The 23,271-nt window shown below is 34.3% G+C and overlaps 2 protein-coding genes across 6 annotated transcripts; one reads left to right on the forward strand and one right to left on the reverse strand.

Annotated features, from left to right (window-relative positions):
• The first annotated feature begins 599 nt into the window (after nt 1–599).
• LOC105799538 (uncharacterized) lies at nt 600–10,055 on the forward strand. Of its 2 annotated transcripts, XM_052620964.1 has the most exons (10): nt 600–1,210; nt 2,364–2,504; nt 3,499–3,852; nt 5,088–5,192; nt 5,965–6,105; nt 6,284–6,436; nt 8,352–8,555; nt 8,664–8,756; nt 8,936–9,047; nt 9,598–10,055. In XM_052620964.1, the coding sequence occupies exons 1-10, from the start codon at nt 737–739 to the stop codon at nt 9,639–9,641; spliced, it is 1,821 nt and encodes a 606-aa protein (XP_052476924.1). In that variant the 5' UTR covers nt 600–736; the 3' UTR covers nt 9,642–10,055. The 2 variants fall into 2 exon arrangements, with proteins under 2 accessions (XP_052476924.1, XP_012485618.1); XM_012630164.2 differs by lacking the exon at nt 6,284–6,436 and having other exon boundaries at nt 602–1,210.
• A 1,821-nt stretch (nt 10,056–11,876) lies between these two features.
• On the reverse strand, nt 11,877–14,637 carry LOC105799539 (outer envelope pore protein 16-3, chloroplastic/mitochondrial). Of its 4 annotated transcripts, none has more exons than XM_052621473.1 (5): nt 14,470–14,635; nt 13,715–13,795; nt 13,239–13,582; nt 12,904–12,995; nt 12,219–12,365 (listed from the first exon to the last, which is right to left on the reverse strand). In XM_052621473.1, the coding sequence occupies exons 3-5, from the start codon at nt 13,567–13,569 to the stop codon at nt 12,306–12,308; spliced, it is 483 nt and encodes a 160-aa protein (XP_052477433.1). In that variant the 5' UTR covers nt 13,570–13,582; nt 13,715–13,795; nt 14,470–14,635; the 3' UTR covers nt 12,219–12,305. The 4 variants fall into 4 exon arrangements, with proteins under 4 accessions (XP_012485622.1, XP_052477433.1, XP_052477432.1 ...); XM_052621472.1 differs by having other exon boundaries at nt 13,715–13,863; nt 14,470–14,634; XM_012630167.2 differs by lacking the exon at nt 13,715–13,795 and having other exon boundaries at nt 14,470–14,637.
• Nucleotides 14,638–23,271: the final 8,634 nt, after the last annotated feature.

Consider the following 23,271-nt stretch of genomic DNA (forward strand, 5'->3'; position numbering starts at 1 on the left):
TACAAAAAAGTATTTTATAATTTTCTATAATTTTATTGATTTTATTTTATCATTTTTCGCCATATGTCACGTTATGTTATCACACGTCTTGACTTTAATTGAAAAAAATTAGGTGTTGTTAAATTTTTTATGATTTTTATAAAATTTTACATTTTTTATTTTGTACGGGTTTTATAAAAATATAATTTTTAATAAATTCTAAATTTTAAATTTTAATTAAAATTTAATAATTTTCTAAAATTTATTATTTTTAATTTTAATAAGGGCAGGGCTTAATTATTTTTTAAAAATTTTGAGAGTCTTTTGATGCATTTTGAAAGTTTAAATATCTAATTGAGTGAAAAACAAAATAAAGGCTTAATTGTTTTTTTAAGAAGTTTAAAGGTTTTTACACCCTTAAACATATTTTTTCAATATTTTTAATTTTTCAAAAACAAAACAACCTTTATTTTTTAAAATAAAATGCTCTTACCAACTTCGTAAAATTCACTAATTACAATAATTAAACAAAAATATCATACATATAAAATTATAAATAAATACACTCAAAATGTGACATTAATTTATTTTTATCGCTTGCGAGTGTTACACCCAACGAAATCCTGCAACGTAATTAGTTGCGCTATACCCGTCCGCATCACACCCAACCCTCACCTTCTCTTCCCTCCAACAAAATCATTAATTTCTCGAAGATCTGCACAACAAAAATTGCTTTTTTTCCTCACTGAACAAAGCGATGACCGACCCCATCGGACTATCAACGTCAACGATTCCGAATCCAAGTCCGACCACTCTTCTCCACCCGCGACGCGAGCCTTTCGAGCACGGCCTCCTACCAATGCAGAAGCTCATATTCACTGACCCACTCCAGGCCCTAACCTCTCTGAAGCAAAAGCTCGTATCATCCTCCATTCAACGAGTCGACTCGGCGGCCCTCGCTGACTCCCTCCAGATCTCTTTGGACCATGCACGTCTCGTCCTCGACACTCTCGCCTCGGTGCTCCACTCCGAATCCGACCCTCTCGTCACCTCGCGCTTCGACGATGTTGACTCCGTTGGTGCTGATTTGCTTGATCTGATCCTGTTTTTGTACATTCAATCGTATAAAAGGCTTTTGCCGCGCTTGCATAAGGATGCGGCTGCTGTTGCTGATGTTTGGCCTTCCACCTCAGCATTTGACGGTTACTTGTCGGCCCTTTCGCCTTTGCAGGTTTTGCGGTTGACCATTTTGCTATCTGTTTTGGTGAAATGTGGTTGATTTTTTTGAATTGGATTTGTTGTTGAAAATTATGCTGTTATATTATACTATTGTGTTGGATTCATGGCTACTTTTAGGAGAATGAACGTCTTGGACGCCGAGGGCTGATAATATTCACGGAAAATTGACTCTTGATTGGCATTTGGAAAGAACCTATTCCGTTTAATGTCTAGCAAATTGAAAGATTTCTTTTAGGATTATATTTAACTTTTTGATAATTGCGGCGGCTCTGTATTTCGTTACACTTGTTACTTGCTTTTTGTTTTTGGAAATAGGGAGCATTAGGACTTTTCAGATGCAAAAGTTAACAAATCTTTTCGAAGAATTGTTTAACTTGTCGATACCAAAAAATGCATGATTATAGGTTTATGTGGAACAACTATGTTTGAAATAAAATTTACTTTTTACTATTTTTCATTTAAATAAAATAGAAGAAAATAAGTTGCAAGAATAAAGTACAAACCAAATAAACCACAAATTTAGCAAACCATTAGAAAACGGAAAGCGAATTGTATTCCAATGTATGAATTTTAACATGTTTAAAAAACGATATCCAATTCATTGCTGCATTTTGATGGCTTTGAAGTTGGTCTTCATTATGAGTTGTTTGTAATATTTGTTGTCCTTTTCTTTTTAATTCTATATCCAATGCATTGCTGCATTTAAGTAAGAAATTTTGATGGGTGCTGCTAGCAAATGTAATGAAATTAATTGAGAGCCAATGTCTTAAATTGCTTGGTTTGATTGTTCATGTTTTATTGCTTCCATCTGCCTGCTGTTTTAGGATTGCTGTAAAATATGATTAATGCAGCTGGCACTATATGACTTGCGATGTTAAATTTTATGGTTTCATTTGAATTTAGTACCTAAAACAGTAGGATTTGATATAATTTTTGTTTGTCCCATTTTCTATCCAGCTAAGTATCTCATTATGTCTTATCAGAAAAAAAGAGATTTCATTAATACGGATTTCACCATGTCTGCCAACTTTTGCACTAATTATAGATCTATTCGCTGTTCGAAGTTATAGCTGTAGGCTATAGTCTTTACTTTGTAGCAAGTTAAAACACTCACGACTTAACCTTGATGGTTCTTCTCATTGAAGCTTGTTCGCTGCAACACCCGTCGGTTTTTGCCATCACAGGCTGATGAAGAGGCCCATCAGCTGTCCTATCTACAAAAGCACTTGGCTAATATTCTGTCTCTTTTGTCAGAGCCCGTGGAGGGGGAAGGTGAAGAGTCTCTGGTTTGTAATACGGCTTCTTTCTATGTGTTGTTTGATGGGTGTTTTTTTCTAGTATTTGTTCCGTTTTGTTTTCTCAATACAAGAAAAACTGGGATATTATGAATATAAGTCAGGTACGGAATTCTTTTTGTTTTTTGTTTCATGGTGATTTTTTTCTTTTTGCATTGTAACTAGTCATTTTCTTTGTATTTCATCTATAATTTGCAGTTATGATATGGCATTTTTTAATTTCAAAATGTTGTAATTATAGTTTCAAAGGATAAAAAGTGAGCCTGGGAGCATTAATTTAGTGGTTGTGCTGAGTAGATCAAATATTTATGTAGAATATTAATGAGCCCAGATGTAAATCTTTTTCTTTGTAAAGTGTCTCTGTGCGGTTTATGTTCTAGTCTTTGAAGGCAGATCCTGGTTTGTGTTATGATATAGCTCGGCAAGTGGCAGAACAGCATTTTTATTTGTTATGAAACAATGCAATCATTATTGTGCTTTTTTTTTCTCTTTATGCATTTGTTGCCTTGCTTTAGGGTTGGTTTGCAACCTAAAATTGGTTTGTTTTGGTGTTAAACCTGATTCTATGTTGCAAGGGAAAGTTGGGAGCCTTATTCGCATGGCCAAGATAAGAATGTAGACAGTTTCAACCAAAACAGGACAAAAGACCTTGCCAGCTTTTAAGCAATCAATCACAGATTTGAGCTGAATTTTTCCTTGTAACATTTCGGAATATAAATTTGGTGCTTTTTTTATTCTTTACGTTCCTATTCTCTGTTCCTTTCTTAACATGTATGGCTTTGTGCCCCATTTTCTATTATGTTTTGATTGGTTGTATTCTTTATTTTACTTCCTCCTTGTTATCAGCCTGTCTGCTGTAACTCTATTACCATGTATTCTTGATAAGTCTTTCTCGTATTTACATATCTTACTCTATTTCCATTTTTTTGCTTGTTATTAGCTTTTATCTTGTCTTGGTTTATTCACATAAGTACTGTTTCTTCAGGTTATATCCATGGAAGGGTTTGAGCACCTTGGGTTTCTGATTCAGTTTGAAGATAAGGGATCTGATGGAGATTTCTTAAGCCAAGCAGCTCCCATTTTTGCTAATTCAGATCCAGACATGCCTGCTGTTCCTGTTCCAGCATCACAAGTTCTTGGTTGGCTTCTGCAGAACATAGCTTCCTCTTTGGAACATGTTACTGAAAAGAATCCTGCGAAAGAAAATGGTCCTCCAAGTGGCTCTGATCAGGATGTTGTCAAAGCCTCACCAAGTGTAAGGAGTCCATGTTTCATTGAGGGGGTCTCTAAATCATCTTATGTAAAGCAGGCATCTGATCTTAAAAATTCTTCTCTGAAGGTTAGCTTATATTTGCAGTGAATTTTTTCATGGGGTATATTTTCTGTGTGGTGTTTGTTTTGCAATTTTCTTTTAAATGCACCCTATGTCTCTGAAAGACTGAAACTACTTTGTGGTCTGGGTTCTTATCTTTATCTCCAACTCTAGTGTAATTTGAGCAACATATGGAACTTCTTGTAAAGAAAAAAAAAAAGAGAACTCATATTAGGTAAGCATCTTATGGATATTAGGTGGATGTCTATTGGATAGTGGGTGCATATTTTATGGAGGAACTGATATGGAGACTGCAGTTTAGGTGGGGTTGTTTGCTGTTTTGTTGCTTGCTTATCATCAAATAATAGGAATGGCTGAGAGGAATGAGCAAAGATGCTGGAGTTCTTAAATATAATTGAACTTGGTTATGTTTTCACTAATTGTATATTTGTGCAATGACGATGATGCGGAGAGAAAAGGGTGATTAATGATATATTACTAGGCTTTGAGGGGTAACATTCCTATATGATATGACACAGCTATGTGAAACAAGAAAGATGAGAATAAAGAATGGTTTTATGTTTGGTGCAATTACTCCTATCTTTTTGTTGTCCTGGACCTCGGGACTTTTTACACATTTGCTAAACTTTTAAAGTTGTTATTATAAATTCTTCCTAGATTGATTGGGGTTTCTGTATCTATCACTTTGCTGTTAAACCTTGTTTCAGATATTAACTGCAGCATTTCTGAATGTCAGGCACCAGCTGCAATCAGTTGAATATTGGCACTGTCTTTGGTCAAAAAAGTTTGTGATTTCTTGTAACCAATTAAGTAGAATAAGAACCTTCATTTGCTTGAGGCTAAAAGCTTTTTTCCTTTAGGTACCTCCCTTTTCTGAGCAGGAGTATTGTTTTCTTCCCATATGGTGCTTTTGCTTCTGTGCCTCCTTGCAATCAATGCCATCAATGTCTTTGTAATTGTCATATTACCGATTAAAAGCTTAAAGAAGCACAATTCATTTGCTGTCTTTTCAGTAGCGATTGCCATCCACCCAATTATTGATGAATACTCACCTTCATTACATTAAAATAAAGAAAAAATATTTTGATAACTGAAAGTATGGAGATTTGACTCTGGAACTTTTCGGGAAGGTGTACTCTAATTGGATAATGCCAGCGATTATGTAATTCTTGATTCTTGTTTGATATTATGTACTTTGTGGTCTAATACACCTCAAACTCTGCATGATCTTATAATTCCAGGTTATCAATTGCCATGATTCAGTTATTTACATTCTTGCGCCTTTGAGATATGCCACCATTTATGGATGCTCTGATGCTACTATAGTTCTTGGAGCTGTTGGCAAGGTATCAATCACCTTTGTGCTGTTACTATTTGTGTTGTACTAATTTCGTAATCAGAAGAAATTTGCTCTGCTATTGTAATGTTCAATTTGGATACAAATTTGTTCTCTTTTTTATTCTGTATTGATTTTTGGAATTGCTGCAACCATTTCTCTGGTTTTTGAACTGAGACTCTGAAATAGATTTGTTTTGATGTCTCTTCATTGGTTTACATATTTACTGTTCATGGCTGGAATGTCTATGGTGTAATGTAAAGACATCGATGTTCTCCCTTTGAAAATCTTTCTTGTTAATGTTGCTTGGTCCATTTTATTTTAAATGCTTATGCACCAAATGTACCAGAACTTGTAGAATAAAAGTCTCTCTTCATCCCTGCTGAATTTCATTGCTATTTGAACTAAAGGGAATTTGCACAAAATAAAATATGGCCATGCAGATGCATGCAATCACTTTCTATTGCTAAGATTGTTAGATCAATAAAAGATATTTTCTTGCCTTACCTGGTATAAGCTCATTTGATCTTTGTATGAAGTTATTAAATGTTGATGCTGGTTCCACTTATGGTTTTCCCTCTGATATTCTTGTTTTCAATTATTTTTCTCTCACGGGAACACTCTTTTTTGCTCCACCCACCTCCTGTCTTTCCAGATTTTATAGTAATTTCTTGATAGATAATCAACCTGATGTTTAGACCCCTTAAATATCAATCCATTTCCTGTTCCAGTAATTATAAATTTGATTCATGGATGAATATTATATGATTTTGCAATTGTAGGCAGTACGAGTCGAACACTGTGAAAGAGTTCATGTGATTATAGCTGCAAAACGGGTCTGCATTGCCAATTGTCGTGAGTGTGTATTCTTTTTGGGAGTGAATCACCATCCCCTTATTGTTGGCGATAACCACAAGCTACAGGTGAGTAAACAACAATCCCCTTTTGCTGGTTATGTGATCACGCTTGAGTTTTGAGAAGAGATTAATGAACTTATTTCTAAGTAAATGCTGACTAGTCTTAGTTTTGAAAAATAGATAAATTTACAGGGGAAAGAAATCCAATTAGTTAATATTAGCTTCTGTTTTCTTTTCCCCGTAGAATTGGCTGTCTCACTCTCTTTGCCACTCCTGGGGACCTTTGGTCCTTTCAACTTCAGCCAAGTCAGCCAAACTCAGCACCCTAACTGGTGGTTGGTGCTGTTTGGCCCTGAAGTGCGCACCACCCTTTTTGTTTTCCTTCGACTTCTCCATGGTCTGTCACATTTATGGTTCATTACACCCAATAAAAAATTGTTTATACTAAGTTTTTATTCATGTAGCAGGTTTTGACAACTTGGAAATACAGTTGTATTTATGTTAAAAATTGATTTTGGCTGGTCTTAGTTTCATGTTTGAAAACTAAACATGTTTCATTGAACTAGCTTTTATTCATGTAGGTGGGTTAATATTCTGCTGAAAGCATGACATAATTTGGTTGAAATTAGAAGGGTTTTATATTGGTAGGTTTCTCTACTACAGGTGAAGAAAGTTGGCAGGTTTAGAGAGGTCTCTATCCATGTATGATAGCACGAGTCTTCACCTTTCTTGTGCTTTTTGCTATTTGGATAAATGTCAATGCAAGATATGCAAAACCAACAATCTCTAAATAGAATACCAGAGAAGTTAAATATAGAAAGATCTCCAGTGAAAAGCTAAATATGATATTGGATGCTAAGTTGCCACACCACAAAAGTTAGCATCCAAATAATTCACAAATTCACAAGCTTCAAAAAAGAAAATGTATTTATATAAACACAAAACAATACATATAAGTTCAAAAAACTGTTTTACATTCCAATAAATCATATTTTGTTCCTACTAAATGAACCGGATAAGACTATCCCTAATGAATCAGAAATTTGTACAAGTAGTGAATTGCGTTCTAGTTTTCGATCCTTGTACTAGGCCGATCCGCATTCTAGGTTTTATCTAAGCATACAAAACCCTAAGTAAGCTCAGATAAAAAAATTCAAATAGCATATTATAATTCAAATGTGAAAGCTTCTCTTTTTAACATAAATTTCTATTAAAATAAGTCTGCCTCAAATGTGATGTTAATTCTCCATGGTGAACTAGAGCCAGGCTGAGAAAATCACGTGAGACTTGATGGTAACATTTCTTTGTACTATTTATAAGATGAGAAGAGAAGAGAAGAGGAAGGGTTTTGATGTAGTGGGATGGTTGGCTAGATTGCTGTTGAGAGTGAGAGGTGAACGATGCCTGAAGGTGACTGCTTCTTGTTGTTGTGGCTTTATGGGTGCAAGTGAGAATTTATCTCATTTTCTTTGTTTATGTTTTCTTTTAGCGTTTTTAAAGCTGTTTTGGCCTTCTCTTGTGGATGATGTTAACCAAGATTTTAATTGTAGCAGCTTGAAAAGAATTATTACCAGAATATCCTGTTAATCTTTGAAGAAGATGGGGTTAAAATAGCAGTTCAGGGGTTAGCTGAACCAACTATGAACCAAATAAATAAAGATTGATCAAGTTAAACATTGGGCATAAATTCTATTGTAAAATCTTTTGGTGATATGGTCAATAGCACTGTGTGATGGAGGGCATAAAGGATGCATCAGGCGTGCATATTGTACCTTATCTCTTTGTGAGAATATTTTTGGAACTATTATAACAATTTGATCATTCTTGGTGTGTTGTTACGAAGAGAAGTGATTAAAGGAAATTATTTTTACCGCTAAACTTCTGTAGTCTATTAATACTTTTTGAGCTCATTGTTTTGTATTAAGAATTTAATTACTTTGTAGTATCATCATCTGTTGGCAATTTGTTGCTGTCTAATCCATTCTGTCTGTTAGTCTGCAATGATGGAGAGTTCGGGAGATTTCATTATCTGGCCATTTAGAAGATTTAGGTTTTCAAGGGATATTTAATTCCTCAGTGGTTTGATTTTAGCATATTTAATATCAAATGTCCTGCAAAATAGAATAAGAACACCCTGAGAGGAATTCCTTGTTTCTTTCTCTGGCTGGTAGATATCGGCCCTCGCAGGTCTTTGGCTATATTATATTATAACGGACAATTTTCACTTTTTGAAGCCATGTTTGGCATCAGTATGAACTTTGACACTCAGGGACTGACAAATTTTGGAATTTTTTTTTTTTTAATTTCATCAGGTGGCACCGTATAATACATATTATTCTCGGTTGGAAGAGCACATGACTGAAGTTGGCATCGAGGCAACTATCAATAGATGGGATGATACTTTGGAACTTGGGATGATTGATCCGCACAATTCACTATCTCATCCTGCAGGTGTTTCTGATGCTCAAGCTGAGTCAGCTACACGACTAGATCCTGATCACTTCACAAAGTTTCTGGTAACTTGTGTATTTTATAGCTTAGCTTGGGGTTATTTTTGTATCTTCCTTTTACCCTTTTAATGGTTGCATTGTGTTTGTACATGACAAACATATTTATATATGCAGATTCCAAACTGGTTGGAAGGTGAATCCACTGGGTCAACAAAGGATAACCCATTCCCCTTAACTGATCCATACTTGACATCTCAACAGAAAAATGTAAATGCACTAAGCCCAACTGATGAAGAGGAAGTTTGACTTAATGGTTTGAGTTTGATTTCATTTGCATGATAGAAGCAATGTTTTTGTCTGTTGTTGTGGAATTAGCGGTTGGTTTTATTGATCTTTCTAGTACAGTATTAACGGAATTTTTGTTTCCTTGCTAACGTTATCTACAGCAAAATAATTTAGGTGAGACAAAGCAAATATTGAGAGAAGCTCCCCTTGAAGAAAATCTAAAAAGAGAATTATCATGTGCTCTTCATGTATACTTCAGAGATTGGTTATACGGTAAATCAATCATATTTCTGTTTTATTAAGTTCATATGTGGTGGTTTTGTTTGGCGTTTTAGGTTTTATTCTTGGTATTAGTTGCTACTACTTTCCTCGTCCAGAGTTCATTTGATGATATAGGATGATCCTTTCCTGAGAATTTAAATATTTAAATAGCCTCTCGTTGAACAAATTGCGTATTCCTGTTGATTTGTGAGAATGTTCCCATGTGTTATAATTTGTGCGTTCTTTTTCCCTTTTAATATTTGATTAATTAGGCGGTCAATTCCTAGATAAAGGATTGCATAATTCATTCAAATTATGTCATGTAAATCGTTTTGTTGAGATTTGTTGTACCTAAAACGTTCTGGCAATTCATTAATGATTTTTGTAATAAATAGTTGGGTTTGTTTTGTTCTTTCCTAAAACTAATTTTGTGACGTCATTTATGTATGCCTCTGAGTTTACAGTCTAATCTTAGCGGGTGTTTTAGAGGTTGATACTTGTATGATCTTAGATTAGTAAACAAAGGGGTGTTGTTAATTTATGTGAAAACTTAAAATGGCAGCCTCGGGAAACATTCGGCAGCTGTACTGCCAACAAAGTGACTGATACTGGCATCCGCAGGATTATATTACGCAATGGTACATGATTTAGATGAGTGGATGCGGTTTATGGTTTTGTTTCTGTTTCTTCAACCCTTTTGCCAGTTCCCCAGGCTCATCTCTTTTTGTCGTGGGTTCCCTTCAACACCCAACACTCAACAGGCAGCTGACAAATGAGACACCCTTCCAATTTGGAACGTCACATAAATTTTTATGCAGGATTGGCTCTGCTCTTTGCGCGTGCACCCCAGCACACCCAAAAAGAAAAAAAAAGCAATCAGATATTACTCATTTGCTAATCTCTTTGTAATATTTTTGGACGGAAGAAAACAATAATAATAAATAGAATCCTACTGTAACCTTTGTTAACCTAGGTCTTCACAGCAGTGTTATGAATTTAAATACTCACTCTTTATTCCAACGTTTGTTCGTCCCCTTTATCCAAGGTTTGTTCTCTCTCAGTTCTGTAGTCCATTTAGATAAGGTTAATTGAAGTTCAAATCTTACAAATTTCCACTGAAAGTTGTCAACATGAATTACGTCTTACTATCCCCAAAATCATGAACACAAACATGCGAGGAAAAATCAATTTATTCACTCCCCATTCGGCCAAAGTCATCATTCAAGGCCACGTTACAATTTGTTAGAAAGCATTATTGTTTAATTTGGCGAAGCATGATTTTTGTTTAATTTTGCGAAGCATGATTATAAATAAATTTATGTAGCAGATGAGGTGATGACTTATGCTCAAACGTTGTTCAGCGAGGTACGTTTTCATAATTGTCTTTGAGCAACTTATAGATAAAATTGCTGTCGAGATTATTATATTCGGAGTTAGATTGTATTTTGCCTCTTATATTCAAAATATGAGTAATTGACTCTGTATGTTAGAAAAAAGCGCAAATTAGCCATTCCATTAAAAATTCATTCATACGTGTTGTTAAGTAATGATTTTGCTTTTTTCAATTTTCTTTATGTAAGTGATGTAGAATTAATGGACAAGTAGGATTAGGTAAAAGAATTATGAAAGTCCTTGTAGTGAGAGCTGAATTATATTTTGCTTCCTCTACTCAAAAAATGGGAGAAATTATTTCCTATACGTTAGATCAAAGAGCAAATTGGTCAATTTTTTTAAATTTTTATTAATTTCTATTGTTAAGTGATTACGTAGATGATGGAGCAACCAAATAGCATGTCATATGTATCTCATGCTGACAGGACATTTTGGCATGTCAATAAAAATTAATTTTTTTTAAAAAAATCTCAAATATAAAAACCATCTCTATGATGAACTTGGGCAAAAAAAAAATTATAGTAAAAGAATATTAAAAATAATGTTGATAATGAACTTAGACAAATGATTTTTTAGGTTCAAATGAGCTTGAACAAATGTGACGTTTATAGTGCAACTTACCTCAATCTTGAGTAAGTGAGGGATTATGAGTGCGTGACTTGTATACTTTGATGTATTGAAAGCTTCGGTTCAAAATGGTAATTGAGTCGAAAGATAGTATGTTGGGTATATGGCATCAACATGACAGCTTCGTTTACAATACTGGAATTCATAGCCTGATAAAGGGTAAATGATTGACATTACATAATAGATAAAAAAATAATGTGGCCACAAGGCATTTGTTGACGACAAATGATTTAATTCTTATGTGTTAGTAATTGACTTTTTCATAAAGAAAAATGTAATGATTACCAAGAAATAAAATAGGATTATATTGGGTAAACAGATTTAACCCAAAGAGATAAAAAGAATATCTATGAGGGTAACACACAGATGATAGAATCATTACATGAGCATTTGATAAATAGCTTTTGTAATGGTATATAATAGAGAAAGCTTAGTCATGATATTTTGGAATGACCTAATGACTAAATAATATAGTAATTAATAGACGAATAGTTAAAACTTAATTACAAATTTGAGCCCTAATTATATATATCCAATTGGTCCTAATTTTGGATAAATTCAAAATTATTTGAAGCAAATACAAAGTCAAAATATTCCAGCTCAACATAACTTACGCATCTAAAAGAATGCCAAATGGTGAGTTGTTTCTTACTTCATTCCTTGTTTCCCTTAATGAAATTTCTTCATGCAAAAGACTGATGAGTACTTCATTCCAATCCTCCTTATAAAGCACACCTTTTGCTTTGAAGTAGATTATTTTCTTTTGCTAATTTTAATGTCTTTAATGGGTGGGGTAAAGGGTCAAAATTAAGAATATCAGACTCAAGGGAACCCTCGATAGCCATAATATCATTAAACTCATGTTTGAACTTTGAATCGTGGATGTCCCGCAAGGAATAGTTCTTCCGAAAACCATTGAATACAAGTATGAAATCCTCTAAAAAACTCGACCTAAGTACCCCAAATTCAATAGGTTCAGAGACTGTCATCTACACCATTATTTTGATACACGACAAATCATGCATATCAACATTCTCCCTTTAAATGCAAACAACAAACTGGGAACTGAGTGTGCGATTAAATCTTAGAAAGCAAAGGCATCCTAAAAAGGATTAATTATCCCGAATTAAGTTAGAAGTGCATCCTCGATAATGATATGCAAGAGTTATGAATCGGCAGGTCTTTTCTTGGTGGTGTATGGGTAATACTCTTTGCCTGTGTCTATTCTTGTTGTCTGACCTCCAGCATCAATCACAGCAGAGGTGACAGCCAGTGCTGTTCCGGCAGAAATGGCTGTTGAGATGCTCCTGCCTGCGAAATGGACAGCACCTTAATGCATTTATTGAACATTAACAAGTAGACAATCAAACTGACCGACATTAACATAGATAGAGAAACCAAGCTGGAATTCAATAATCAACATATGACAACGAGAGTCCCCTTTGTTCTCCTTTAAACTACAAGTTATGGAAACCCTGTCCAAAACAATGCTTTTACATGACCCTACACCACAAAAGATAAAATTCAGTCCCCTCCTTCCCCTGCTCTCCACTCAAGGATTTTATCACAACTTATCTTACTCAATTCTTATTGTCAAGTCATTATAGACTCCCCAGACAAACAAGCAACAGCAGTAATGTACAATTCATGCATTTCAGAAAGAAGAATTTAAAAATCTTAAACTAAAAGGAAACTATAGGATAATCAGAAGAATAGATTTTTTACATTTACATGCCACATAACTCCTACCACTTTATAAATAACAACTACGTAAACGGTTTAAGAAAAACCAATGAGAAACAAAAATGATTCTAAGCAACAAAGAAGAATGTGAGTATAACTTTAGCACCATTGTACGGATGGTGGTGGAGATCCAAAGAACCATCACAAGCTTCAATTTTGAAGAGGTAAAGCTTTCTAAGAAAGCCATCATCCATATCACTGAAACACAAAAATTAACATGATCTGGTATGGATGTAGAATATATACACAGTATAGTTTTCATTTGCCAGCCCAAAAGAGGGGTCTTTTGAGTATCTCACAAAGTTTTGTGTACATTAATATTGCATAAGAAACATCCAAGCTACGTCATATTTTCATAATTGGTTTCTTTACAAATTAATAAAATCAGATAGCAGGTTTTAAAATGCACTAAATATTCTAACTGCCTAAATAAATATTTACCTTTGAAACCAAGAATGGAAGCCCCAGCCACAAAACCACCAACAGCACCGTTGACAAAGGATCTTTTCATCCTATAATTCTGCAACAGCTGCTCAACACCAATATAGACTCCGCCAATGGCAGCAAATGTCATTCCATAATTGCCCATCATCTTCAGTGTCCTTACAAGCCCTGGTAAGGCAACACTTCTCTCAACACGAGGCACATCATACCATGTAGCAACAACAGTTCCCCAGATAGTTCCAGCAACAAAACCTGTAGTTGCACCCTTGATTGTTTTCATCGTTGGAGTGTCATCATCCTCATAATACCTAAGCTCTGAAGGGTCCATGGATATCTTCTTACTGCATAACAGCCAATATCACCAAAAATAACCCCCCCCCCCCAAAAAAAAAAAAAATTCAGAAACTGGTTCAGCATCAATAATTGTATCTAGCCTATCTTTTATTGAAAAAGTAAATGACCAAAGTAAATACATGTAGAGACCACCAAGGACTTAGGTTCGGGCCACATAAACGAAGGTAGTTCTCTCCATCCCAGATTCCCCATCCTACTTCCTAAGATTTAAGGTAGAGAGTCTTCAGCCTTTGAAGTTTGAATGTCAAAGTCTCACTGTTGGGTATCCCTTTGGGGAAACAACAACATTCGTATCATCTAAAGCAGATTATAAAAGTAGGCCTTCAAATAAATTACACCCCAAAAGAAAATTGTGGACTCAACGCATAAAATGAACATTGTCATAATGTCATCCCTTCATAAGAACATAGCAAATCCCTTACAACTCGAACAAAGCACAAGAATTCAAAAAGGTTTTCATGCTCTAGAGTACAGGGAAAAAGGGAAATTGAGTAATGGACAAACATTTTTTTCAGTTTAATGTGAAGATTTTAATCTTCAGGAGTAATCAAAGCTACTGCCTAACTGCTAACCAAACAATGCCCATGCAACAAAATAAAAATATTTTTATCCTGATCCCAAATGAGAAGAAATTTTAAAATGTTAGCCTAATTAAAGCCACAATCACAGAGCGAATAAATTATATAAAAAGATAAGAAAAAGAAAGAAAATAGGAAGTAGATCAAATTGAGAATCCAAAAGGATTGTAAAAGATTTGTGAAAAGCAAACCCTAGAGTATATGCATCTGATTAAAATATATATTACAATATACTAAGAAAAGATTATTTAAACGAACAACTATCGCTAATTGAGGAAATAAGGAGAGAATACTACCTTTCTTATGAAATCAGAGAAGACAAAGTGAGAAAGAGTGCGCGTGTGGTTTCAGGTGAGAAATGTTTCCGAGGAACTCATTCGCTCAGGGACGATGCGCTACTAATATTTTCCATTTGCCTGTAATTTGTGTATTCTCCATTTTACCCTCATTCTTTCTATTTGGGGGTTTTTTTTTTTTTTTTGACCTTTTATACATTAGCTCCCCCACAATTGTTATTGCATTAACAACGAGCTCTTTATGTTTAAATTATTCTTCTTTTAATTAAGGGTTTGCGGAATTACGTAGAAGAAATAAAAGATACGGGTCTTCCAAAATTAAGATAAGGTTCCAATGAACAAAGTGCGTGCTAAGTAATTGTTTGACTCAATGTCTTTATGAAGCATAACTGTTATGGGACAGAACCAGAACTAATCAAAACGGTGATGTTCAGTTTAATGAAAACGGTACGTAGAAGCAGTTAGATAAAACGGGACATATTGGATAAGTTAGCTGGTTGAGGGTTATGCTACTAGCTTTAGATGATAGGGTGACCAAACTTTGAGAGTTCCATAGGTGATATGAAGGAGACTTTCGAGGAAGTTGATGGGCGTACTGCAAAGCTGGAATCAAGGCAAGATTAGCTCAAGGAACAAATGGCAAAGGCCATCAGTGATTATATAGATTCGATGCAAGGAGTCCTCAATACTGCTGTGGGTAAACTGACTGAGAAGAATGATGCTCTTGAGGCTATTATGTTGGTCTCGAAGGAACAAATGTTGGATCTGATGCTCTAAGTATAATATTTTCGTCTAAGTACACTTATAATTTTTCGAACATATTGGTTAATAAATTTATTCATGAATTACATCAATACTTTGTATATTATCCTCACATGTTTTTTGCACGCAAAGCAAAATGGAAGAGAATGTTACTTATTGATTATCTAATGTTTAAACTAATACTAAAGGGTATTACGTGGTCGGATCATAATATGGAAAAATAACTTATATCAGTAGATGAACCTAACCATGTCCTTAGTCTAATCAAGAATGAGAAAATCGGTTAAAAGACTAATAAACCATCTATCAAGTCCAATTGGGGAGATGATTTGTCTTGGGTATTGGAGCGGGTGACTCCTAGAAGATAGAGACATAGATATGACTGATTGAACTGACAATACATCGAACTGGACCCAAGAAGAACAAATCTTGAATCCGTTTATGGATTTATTCACTTGTGATGTTCATAATATGACATACTTAAATCTTGAGTGGATGACAAACTATGTATGCGTGACTCGTACACTTTGATGTAAATGAAAGCCTGAGTTCGAATAGATAAGGAGCCGAAAGCTGATATGTTAGGTGTACAACTTCTACAGTATGTAACGCCATTCACAATAGTGAAATTTATAGCTCGAGACATGAGTAAATGATATCCTCTCATTAGCATTACATGGTTGATGGAAAGTAAACATGGTCATGAGTTGTTCGTTTTTTTGTGATTGATGACTTGATCATTATTTGATAGTGATTGACTTTTCATGAAGGAAGATGTAATGGTTACCATGAGATAAATTAAGATCATATTAGGAGAACGGATATTATCCCAAAGAGATTAAGGATATCCTATGAGAGTAACACACTTATGACAAGGTCATTGAACAAGCATTAATCAAGTTGCTTTTGTAATGGTATGTCATTGGGAAGAGCCTAGTCATGATAATATAGTGAAATGACTTCTTGACTAAATAAGTTTATAATTAATAGGTGAAAAGCTGAAACTTAATTAAAAATTATTTAAACCTCAATTGCATATGTCAAATCGGTCCTTCCGATAGCTTATTGAAACCAGAAATGAATTTCATGTTGAATCAAATGAACAAAATTAAATAAAAATGGAGAAATAGGAAATATTTGGAAATTATGAAGGTTTTCTCCAAAATGAAAATGAAAATGAAAATGGAGAAATGAAATCATTTGGAAATGAATGTGGTTTTCTCCAAAATGTGAAATGAATTCATTTGGAAATGAATAAGGATTTCTCAAAAATGATCGGAAGATTGAGTTTATATTTTTGAGCTATTTTAAAGCCTAAAATTAAAATAAATCATACGCCATAGTGTACAAATTAAATGGTGAAATATTAAATATATTTTCTCAAAAATTTTATCACGGCTAAAATCGTCATAATTTTTATCAGGGGTAAATTGGAATGAGAAAATTATTTAATATAAATATTGAAGTTTATTTTTGGGAAATAGAAAAAATAAATATTGAGTCGGATCAAATTATAAAGTATTTGGTTAAAAGACCGGGAAGTTCTTGTAATTGAACCCGATACGAAAGAAGCCCAAAAGCCTCTTATGTAATAAAGGGGGACGACAAACCCTAGTATATTTAACTAAGGTTGCCGCCCTCTATATCCTAGTAGAACAAGGAATTCGGTTTTTTTAGTTGAAATAAACTTCTTTAATTCAAAAAGGGTTCTAACTTCTCTCCCTATAAATAGATAACACATATAAGGCTATTTATACAAAAATTTCAAATATAATTATTCTGCCTAAAAAAAAGAGACTTTTATTCTCTAAATGTTGAATATGTTTTTTGAAATAACGATTCTATCAATTTCTATTTTGAAGAGAGAGTTTTTGTTTTCACCCTAAAAGAAAAGAAAACTATTTCTGTGTTTGATTCATTTTGTTTGAGCCCAAACTCGAAGCAATTCGTGATACGAGAATAGAAGAGAAGATTGTTTGGTTGAAAGCCGGGAACGACAAGTATGATTTCTAAAATAGTCTGTTTTCAGTGAAATTGAAACAGTAGTTTTGGGATCACAAATCCAAAGTCGAAAGAAAATTTATTTTAATATTATTTTATGGTCTACATTATGATAGAAGTATCATATGAAAATTTTGTTAAGAAATTTTACCGTTTACATGCCTAGCTTGATAAAAAGGATCAAATTGCATAAAGTGTAAAAGTTGAATTCTAGTAGCTAAAGGTATCAAATAACTATGGAATTTAAAATTGGAGGTCCTTATATGGCAAATAAATCATTTAGAGGAGTCATTAGATAAGGATGATTATTCATCATTGGAATTTAGTAAATTATTAAGGTTAATTTTGAAAAGTAAATGATAAAATGATGATAAATAAATAAAATAAAACAAATTTTCATCATTTTCATCATCTTTCCTAAAAAAAACATGGAAACCCTAGCCATGAAAGTTGAGTTCAAGCAAGCTTATTTTGCTTAATTAGGTGAGTATTCTTGTCCCGTTTTTAATGATTTTTATGTTTTCGAGATCGTAATAGCTTAATCTAGCTATCTTGGGGATTAATTTGCAAAGTTATTAAAGTATTAGGGTTTTTTCATGGATGAGTATAGTTTAATTTTGAAGTTTTATGGTAGAAAATGAAGGGTTGTTGTTAGATAAACAACTTTTGTAAAGAGAATTTTGATGAAATTATGATTTAGGGACTAAATTGGAAAGATAAAAATTTATGGAAAAATTATGAATTTTGTGAAATACATGGGCTGCTATTAATATGTATGAAAATCGGCTAGGCTTGGAATAATGATTAAATTGAATGAATTTCACCTTCTGAGCCTAGGAACAAAATCGTAATTAATTAAAAGTATAGGGGCAAAATAGTAAGTTTCCCAAAGATGTGTGTTGGATTGAATTGAATATGAATTGTATTAAATTGAGTTAAATTCATTCGTATAGATCTGGATAGACCTAATACGGAGTTAGATCGAGGAAAAGAAAAAGTATCAGATTAATAGCCTTTGTATCTATAAACACTTGTCGAGGTAAGTTCGTGTAACTAAATTGTATATTTGTATGATTTGAATTGAATATTGTTGTATGGGTTATTTGTATAAAATGTCATGTATATTATTGATCACATATCCGACAAATACTGAGTCCCGTTTGAACCTTAAAATTTTGAAAAATACAAATGACATGTCATTAGGGTTGCCGAATTGATTGTGGTCCTCTATGTGTTGCGGATACACCACAGCTTTTATGAGCATCCCAATATTTGGCTCTCACGAGCTTCTCAATTAATGGCTCTTATGAGCTTCTCGATAATTGGCTCGCATGAGCTTCCCGATATACAACTCATATGAGCTTCCCATTTTATGGCTCGAAAGAGCTTCCCGTTAAATACTCGTATGGGCATACCTGTATATGAATTGACGGATTACAGATTTATACACCTCGTGTGTACTACTCATGTATCCAACGATATTTTAAATGGTTCAATGGGCTAATTTTTTATATAAGATAATATAAGTTTGAAACGAACTATTACCCGTATATATATGAAGTACATGGAAATGATATTACTTGATATACTGAAGCATGAAATGATTGTTACATGTATGTGGAACTTGCTTGATGACTTTGTTCATCCATGATGATGGGCTATTATATGTGCTTACATGGCTAACGTGTTGAAGATATGTGTTTAGGCTTTTGGCCAAGTTGATTGGAATATGTTTTGTATGTTTACCTTAAACGTAATTGAATGGTAAGTAAAATTCCATGTTATACGAACTTACTAAGCTTAAATGCTTGCTCTGTTTTATTTTCCCTGTTTTATAGTAATTTGGAAGCTCGATTTGGTTGGAAGTTGGTCAGAGTTACTTTACACTATCCATCGACCTATTTCGGTATATATAGTAAGTCAATTTTGGTTATAATGACATGTATAGGTTAACTTGGCCATTGATGACATATAAATGTTTTGATGAAACTAGCCACTTGAATGGATTGTGTTAGTATATTTTGATGTGTATATAAGTGGTTTTATCATGTTTGAAGTGTGAGTTTGATTATGCATATATATATGCATTTGGTTACCTAGATAAATATGAATATTTGGTAGACATGTTTTTAAATTGTCATTTGAGGTGCCTAAGAGCACATTGGTTGTATATGGCAATATGTCATGTTTAAGACATAATTTTGGCTTGTTTTGATTGATTTGTAATGGCTTGATGATGTCCAAAAATGTTGATTTAGGTGGATGACTAATTGGGTGAGAAATATGGCTAGGAAAATGACCTATTTTTGTCTACACGGATAGAGACACAAGTGTGTGCCTCAGCCATATGTCACACACGGCCCCTTGTATCGTAATTAGCACAAAACAAAATGCTCACACGGCCTAGCACACGGATGTGTAGCTTGGCTGTGTGACCCAAGTCAGAGAGCTCATAAGTTTAGACACAGGCTGAGACACAAATGTGTGTCCTTATTTCGAATGCCCATACGGCTTGAGACACGAGCGTGTCTCTTGACCGTGTGAGACACACGGCTTGGCCACACGGGCGTGTGTCCCCTACACATTTGAAAAATTTTAATGTTTTTCGAAAAATTCTTTAAGCACTCAATTTAGTCCCGACTTGTTTCTAATATGTATTTTGGGCCTCGAGGGCTCATATAAGGGACATTATGCTTGATTTCGATTGATTTTTTATATGAATGCTATATGATATGAAATATCTATTTATTTGTTTTGTAAATTTTGGTAATGCTCTGTAACCTTGTTCTGGCAACGGATACGAGTTAGATGTGTTACATTTATTGGTATCAGAGCTACGGTTTAGTCAATTATTGGACTAATGTAGTATATACGAGTCTAGCTATACATGCCATTATATAACCTGTGATAGTGTGATATCTCCTGACCATTTTAAACATGTTTTCATATAGCAATGTCATCCAACTAATCTGATTCTGAAGAAGCTGAAGGTAATGCTCAAGCCTCTGTGCAAAGAGCAGCTTTAAGTAGTAGGAGGCCTGTATCTGAGGGCTGAGGAGGAGAGGCTAAAGAAGCTTTTTTCCAAATGATGAATGAATGGTTTATTGAATTTGTACGAACAAATTCAGGTGGGCAACAACTTCCACCCCTTCTTGTTCCTCAATCGGTTTCTGATATACTTCAAAGTATATAACTTATTAGAGCTGATAAGCCTCTTGTTGATAAAATCCATAAGTACGGTGCAGAAGAATTTTGTGCTACAGTTGAGGATAATCCTGAAAGAGCTGAATTTTGGTTAAAAAATACCATCAGAGTTTTTGATGAATTATCTTGTTCTCAAGTTGAATGTCTTAAATGTGCAGTATCTCTGTTAAAAGAATCAGTTTACCAGTGGTGGAATGCATTGATTTCTGTTGTACCGAAAAAAAGGGTCACTTTGGGAATTTTTCCAAACTAAGTTTCGAAAGAAATACATCAGTCAGAGATTTCTTGACCAGAAATGTAAAGAATTATTGGAGCTTAAACAGGGTCATATGACGGTGTCCGAATATAAACGAGAATTCGTCTGATTGAGCAAATATGCTAGAGAATGTATTCCGACTGAAACTGTAATGTGTAAGCAGTTTGAAGTTTGAAGATGACTTAAACGAAGAAATAAAATTATTAGTCAGGATTCTTGAGTTGAAAGAATTTGTTGTATTGGTTGATCGAGCTTATAAAGCTGAAGAGCTGAGTAAAGAGAAAAGACAAGTTGAGATTGAAGCCAAAACTTCAAGTAAAAGATTTACGGAAAAGTCATATCAGTTAACATCGAAGAAATTAAAGAAATATCATGACCATTTTACTACCTCTGCGGGAGACTCCGATAGAGAGAGGGGTACCCGACACTCCAGTCCTAAATCTCAGGCTACATCTGTAACAAGTACGGGTAGTATTAGAAAGACCAAACCTAAGTGCAAGTACCGTAATAAGCTACATTTTGGTGAATGTAGAATGAAGAGTGGAGCTTGTTTTAGATGTGGTTCTTTTGACCACTATCTTATAGATTGCACGGAGAAACCTGAAAATGATAATATTAAAACTTAGAGGCCAAACAACACAGTTACGAGAGGTAGACCACCTCGTAATCCTAAAAATACGAGTGGTAACCGTGGTGTGACAAAAGACTCCACTGTAAGATCCGAAGCACGAGCACTAGCTAGGACTTATGTTATTCATGCACGTGAATGTGGTTCTGCACCAGATGTTATTACTGGTACTTTTTCTCTTATTGATACTGATGTAACTACTTTAATTGATCGTGGTTCGACTCATTCATATATTTGCACAAATTTAGTGTCTAGTAAAATTTTACCTATTGAGTCTGCTGAATTCGTGGTTAAAGTATCGAACCTTCTAGGCCAGTATGTAATAGTTGACAAGATTTGCAAGAACTGTTCATTAATGATACGGGGTTACTGTTTTCTGGTTGATTTGATGCTATTACCGTTTTATGAATTTGATGTGATATTGGGTATGGATTGGTTAAATTTGCATGATGTTGTGGTAAATTGTAAACAAAAGCATATAGTATTGAAATGTCAGAATGGTGAAATGCTTTGTATTAAATCAGATAAATTGGACGGGTTGTCTAATGTGATATTAGCTATATCAGCATAGAAATATGTGAGAAAAGGTTATGATGTTTGCCTTCCTTATGTGTTGGATACTAAAGTGTCTGAGTTGAAGATTAAATCAGTGCTAGTGGTTTGTGAATATCTTGATATGTTTCCAGAAGAGTTACTTGGATTACCGCCGGTCAGAGAAGTCGAATTTGTCATAGATCCTGTACTGGGAACAACATCGATATCGATAGCACTATACAGAATAGAGGTGATCATGGGCCGAGCCGGGCCCAGACAAAATTTTAGGCCCGGTTTCTAGGTTCGGCCCGGCCTAAAATATGGGCCTAAAAATTTGTCTAAGCTCGGCCCGAGAGAAAATTGCTAAACCTGAGCCCGGCCCGGCCCAAATTATATATTAAATATATATTTAATATACATAATATATATTTGATTAAAAATAATATATATTTGATTAAAAATAAAATATATATTTGATTAAAAATAAAATATATATTTAATATATAATTCGGGCCGGGCTGGGCCCGGGCCAAAAAAGTTTTACCCGAGCCCAGCCTATTTTTTAAACGGGCTTCATTTTTTTGCCCAAACCCATATTTTAGGCCTATATTTTTACCCGAACCCTCCTATTTTTCGGACGGGCTGTCGGGCCGGGTAGCTCAATCCATGATCACCTCTAATATAGAATGACTCCTACAGAGTTAAAAGAATTGAAAGCATAGTTGCAAGAGTTGACTGATAGGGGTTTTGCTCGACCTAGTTTTTCACCTTGGAGTGCATCGGTTCTGTTTGTTAAGAGAAAAGATAGATCATTAAGATTATGCGTTGACTACCGTCAGCTCAACAAAGTTACAATTAATAATAAATATCCACTGCCTCATATTAATGATTTGTTTGATCAGTTGAAAGGTGCTATAGTATTCTCAAAGATTGATCTTCGTTCTGGTTATTATCAGTTACGGGTGAAAGATTCGGATGTGTCGAAAGTAGTATTTAGAACTAGGTACGGACATTATGAATTTCTTGTGATGTCGTTTGGTTTAACTAATGCACCTGCATGTTTATGGATTTGATGAATAGAATTTTTAGACCGTATTTGGATATAGATTTGTTGCGGTATTTATTGGTGATATTCTGGTATATTCCCGAGATGAGACTGAACATGCCGAGCATTTGAAAATTGTTTTGCAAACTTTACGAGATAAACAACTGTATGCTAAATTTAGCAAATGTGAATTTTGGCTTCGAGAAGCTGGTTTTCTGGGACATATAATATCGGTTGAAGGTATCAGAGTTGATCCGGATAAAATTTCAGTAATTGTTAACTGAAAACCACCGAGAAATGTATCTGAAGTCAAAAGTTTTCTGGGATTAGCTGGTTATTATCAGAGATTTGTAAAAGGGTTTTTGATGATAG

The sequence above is a fragment of the Gossypium raimondii genome, chromosome 9 (genome assembly GCF_025698545.1).
Source record: "Gossypium raimondii isolate GPD5lz chromosome 9, ASM2569854v1, whole genome shotgun sequence".
Lineage (NCBI taxonomy): Eukaryota > Viridiplantae > Streptophyta > Magnoliopsida > Malvales > Malvaceae > Gossypium > Gossypium raimondii.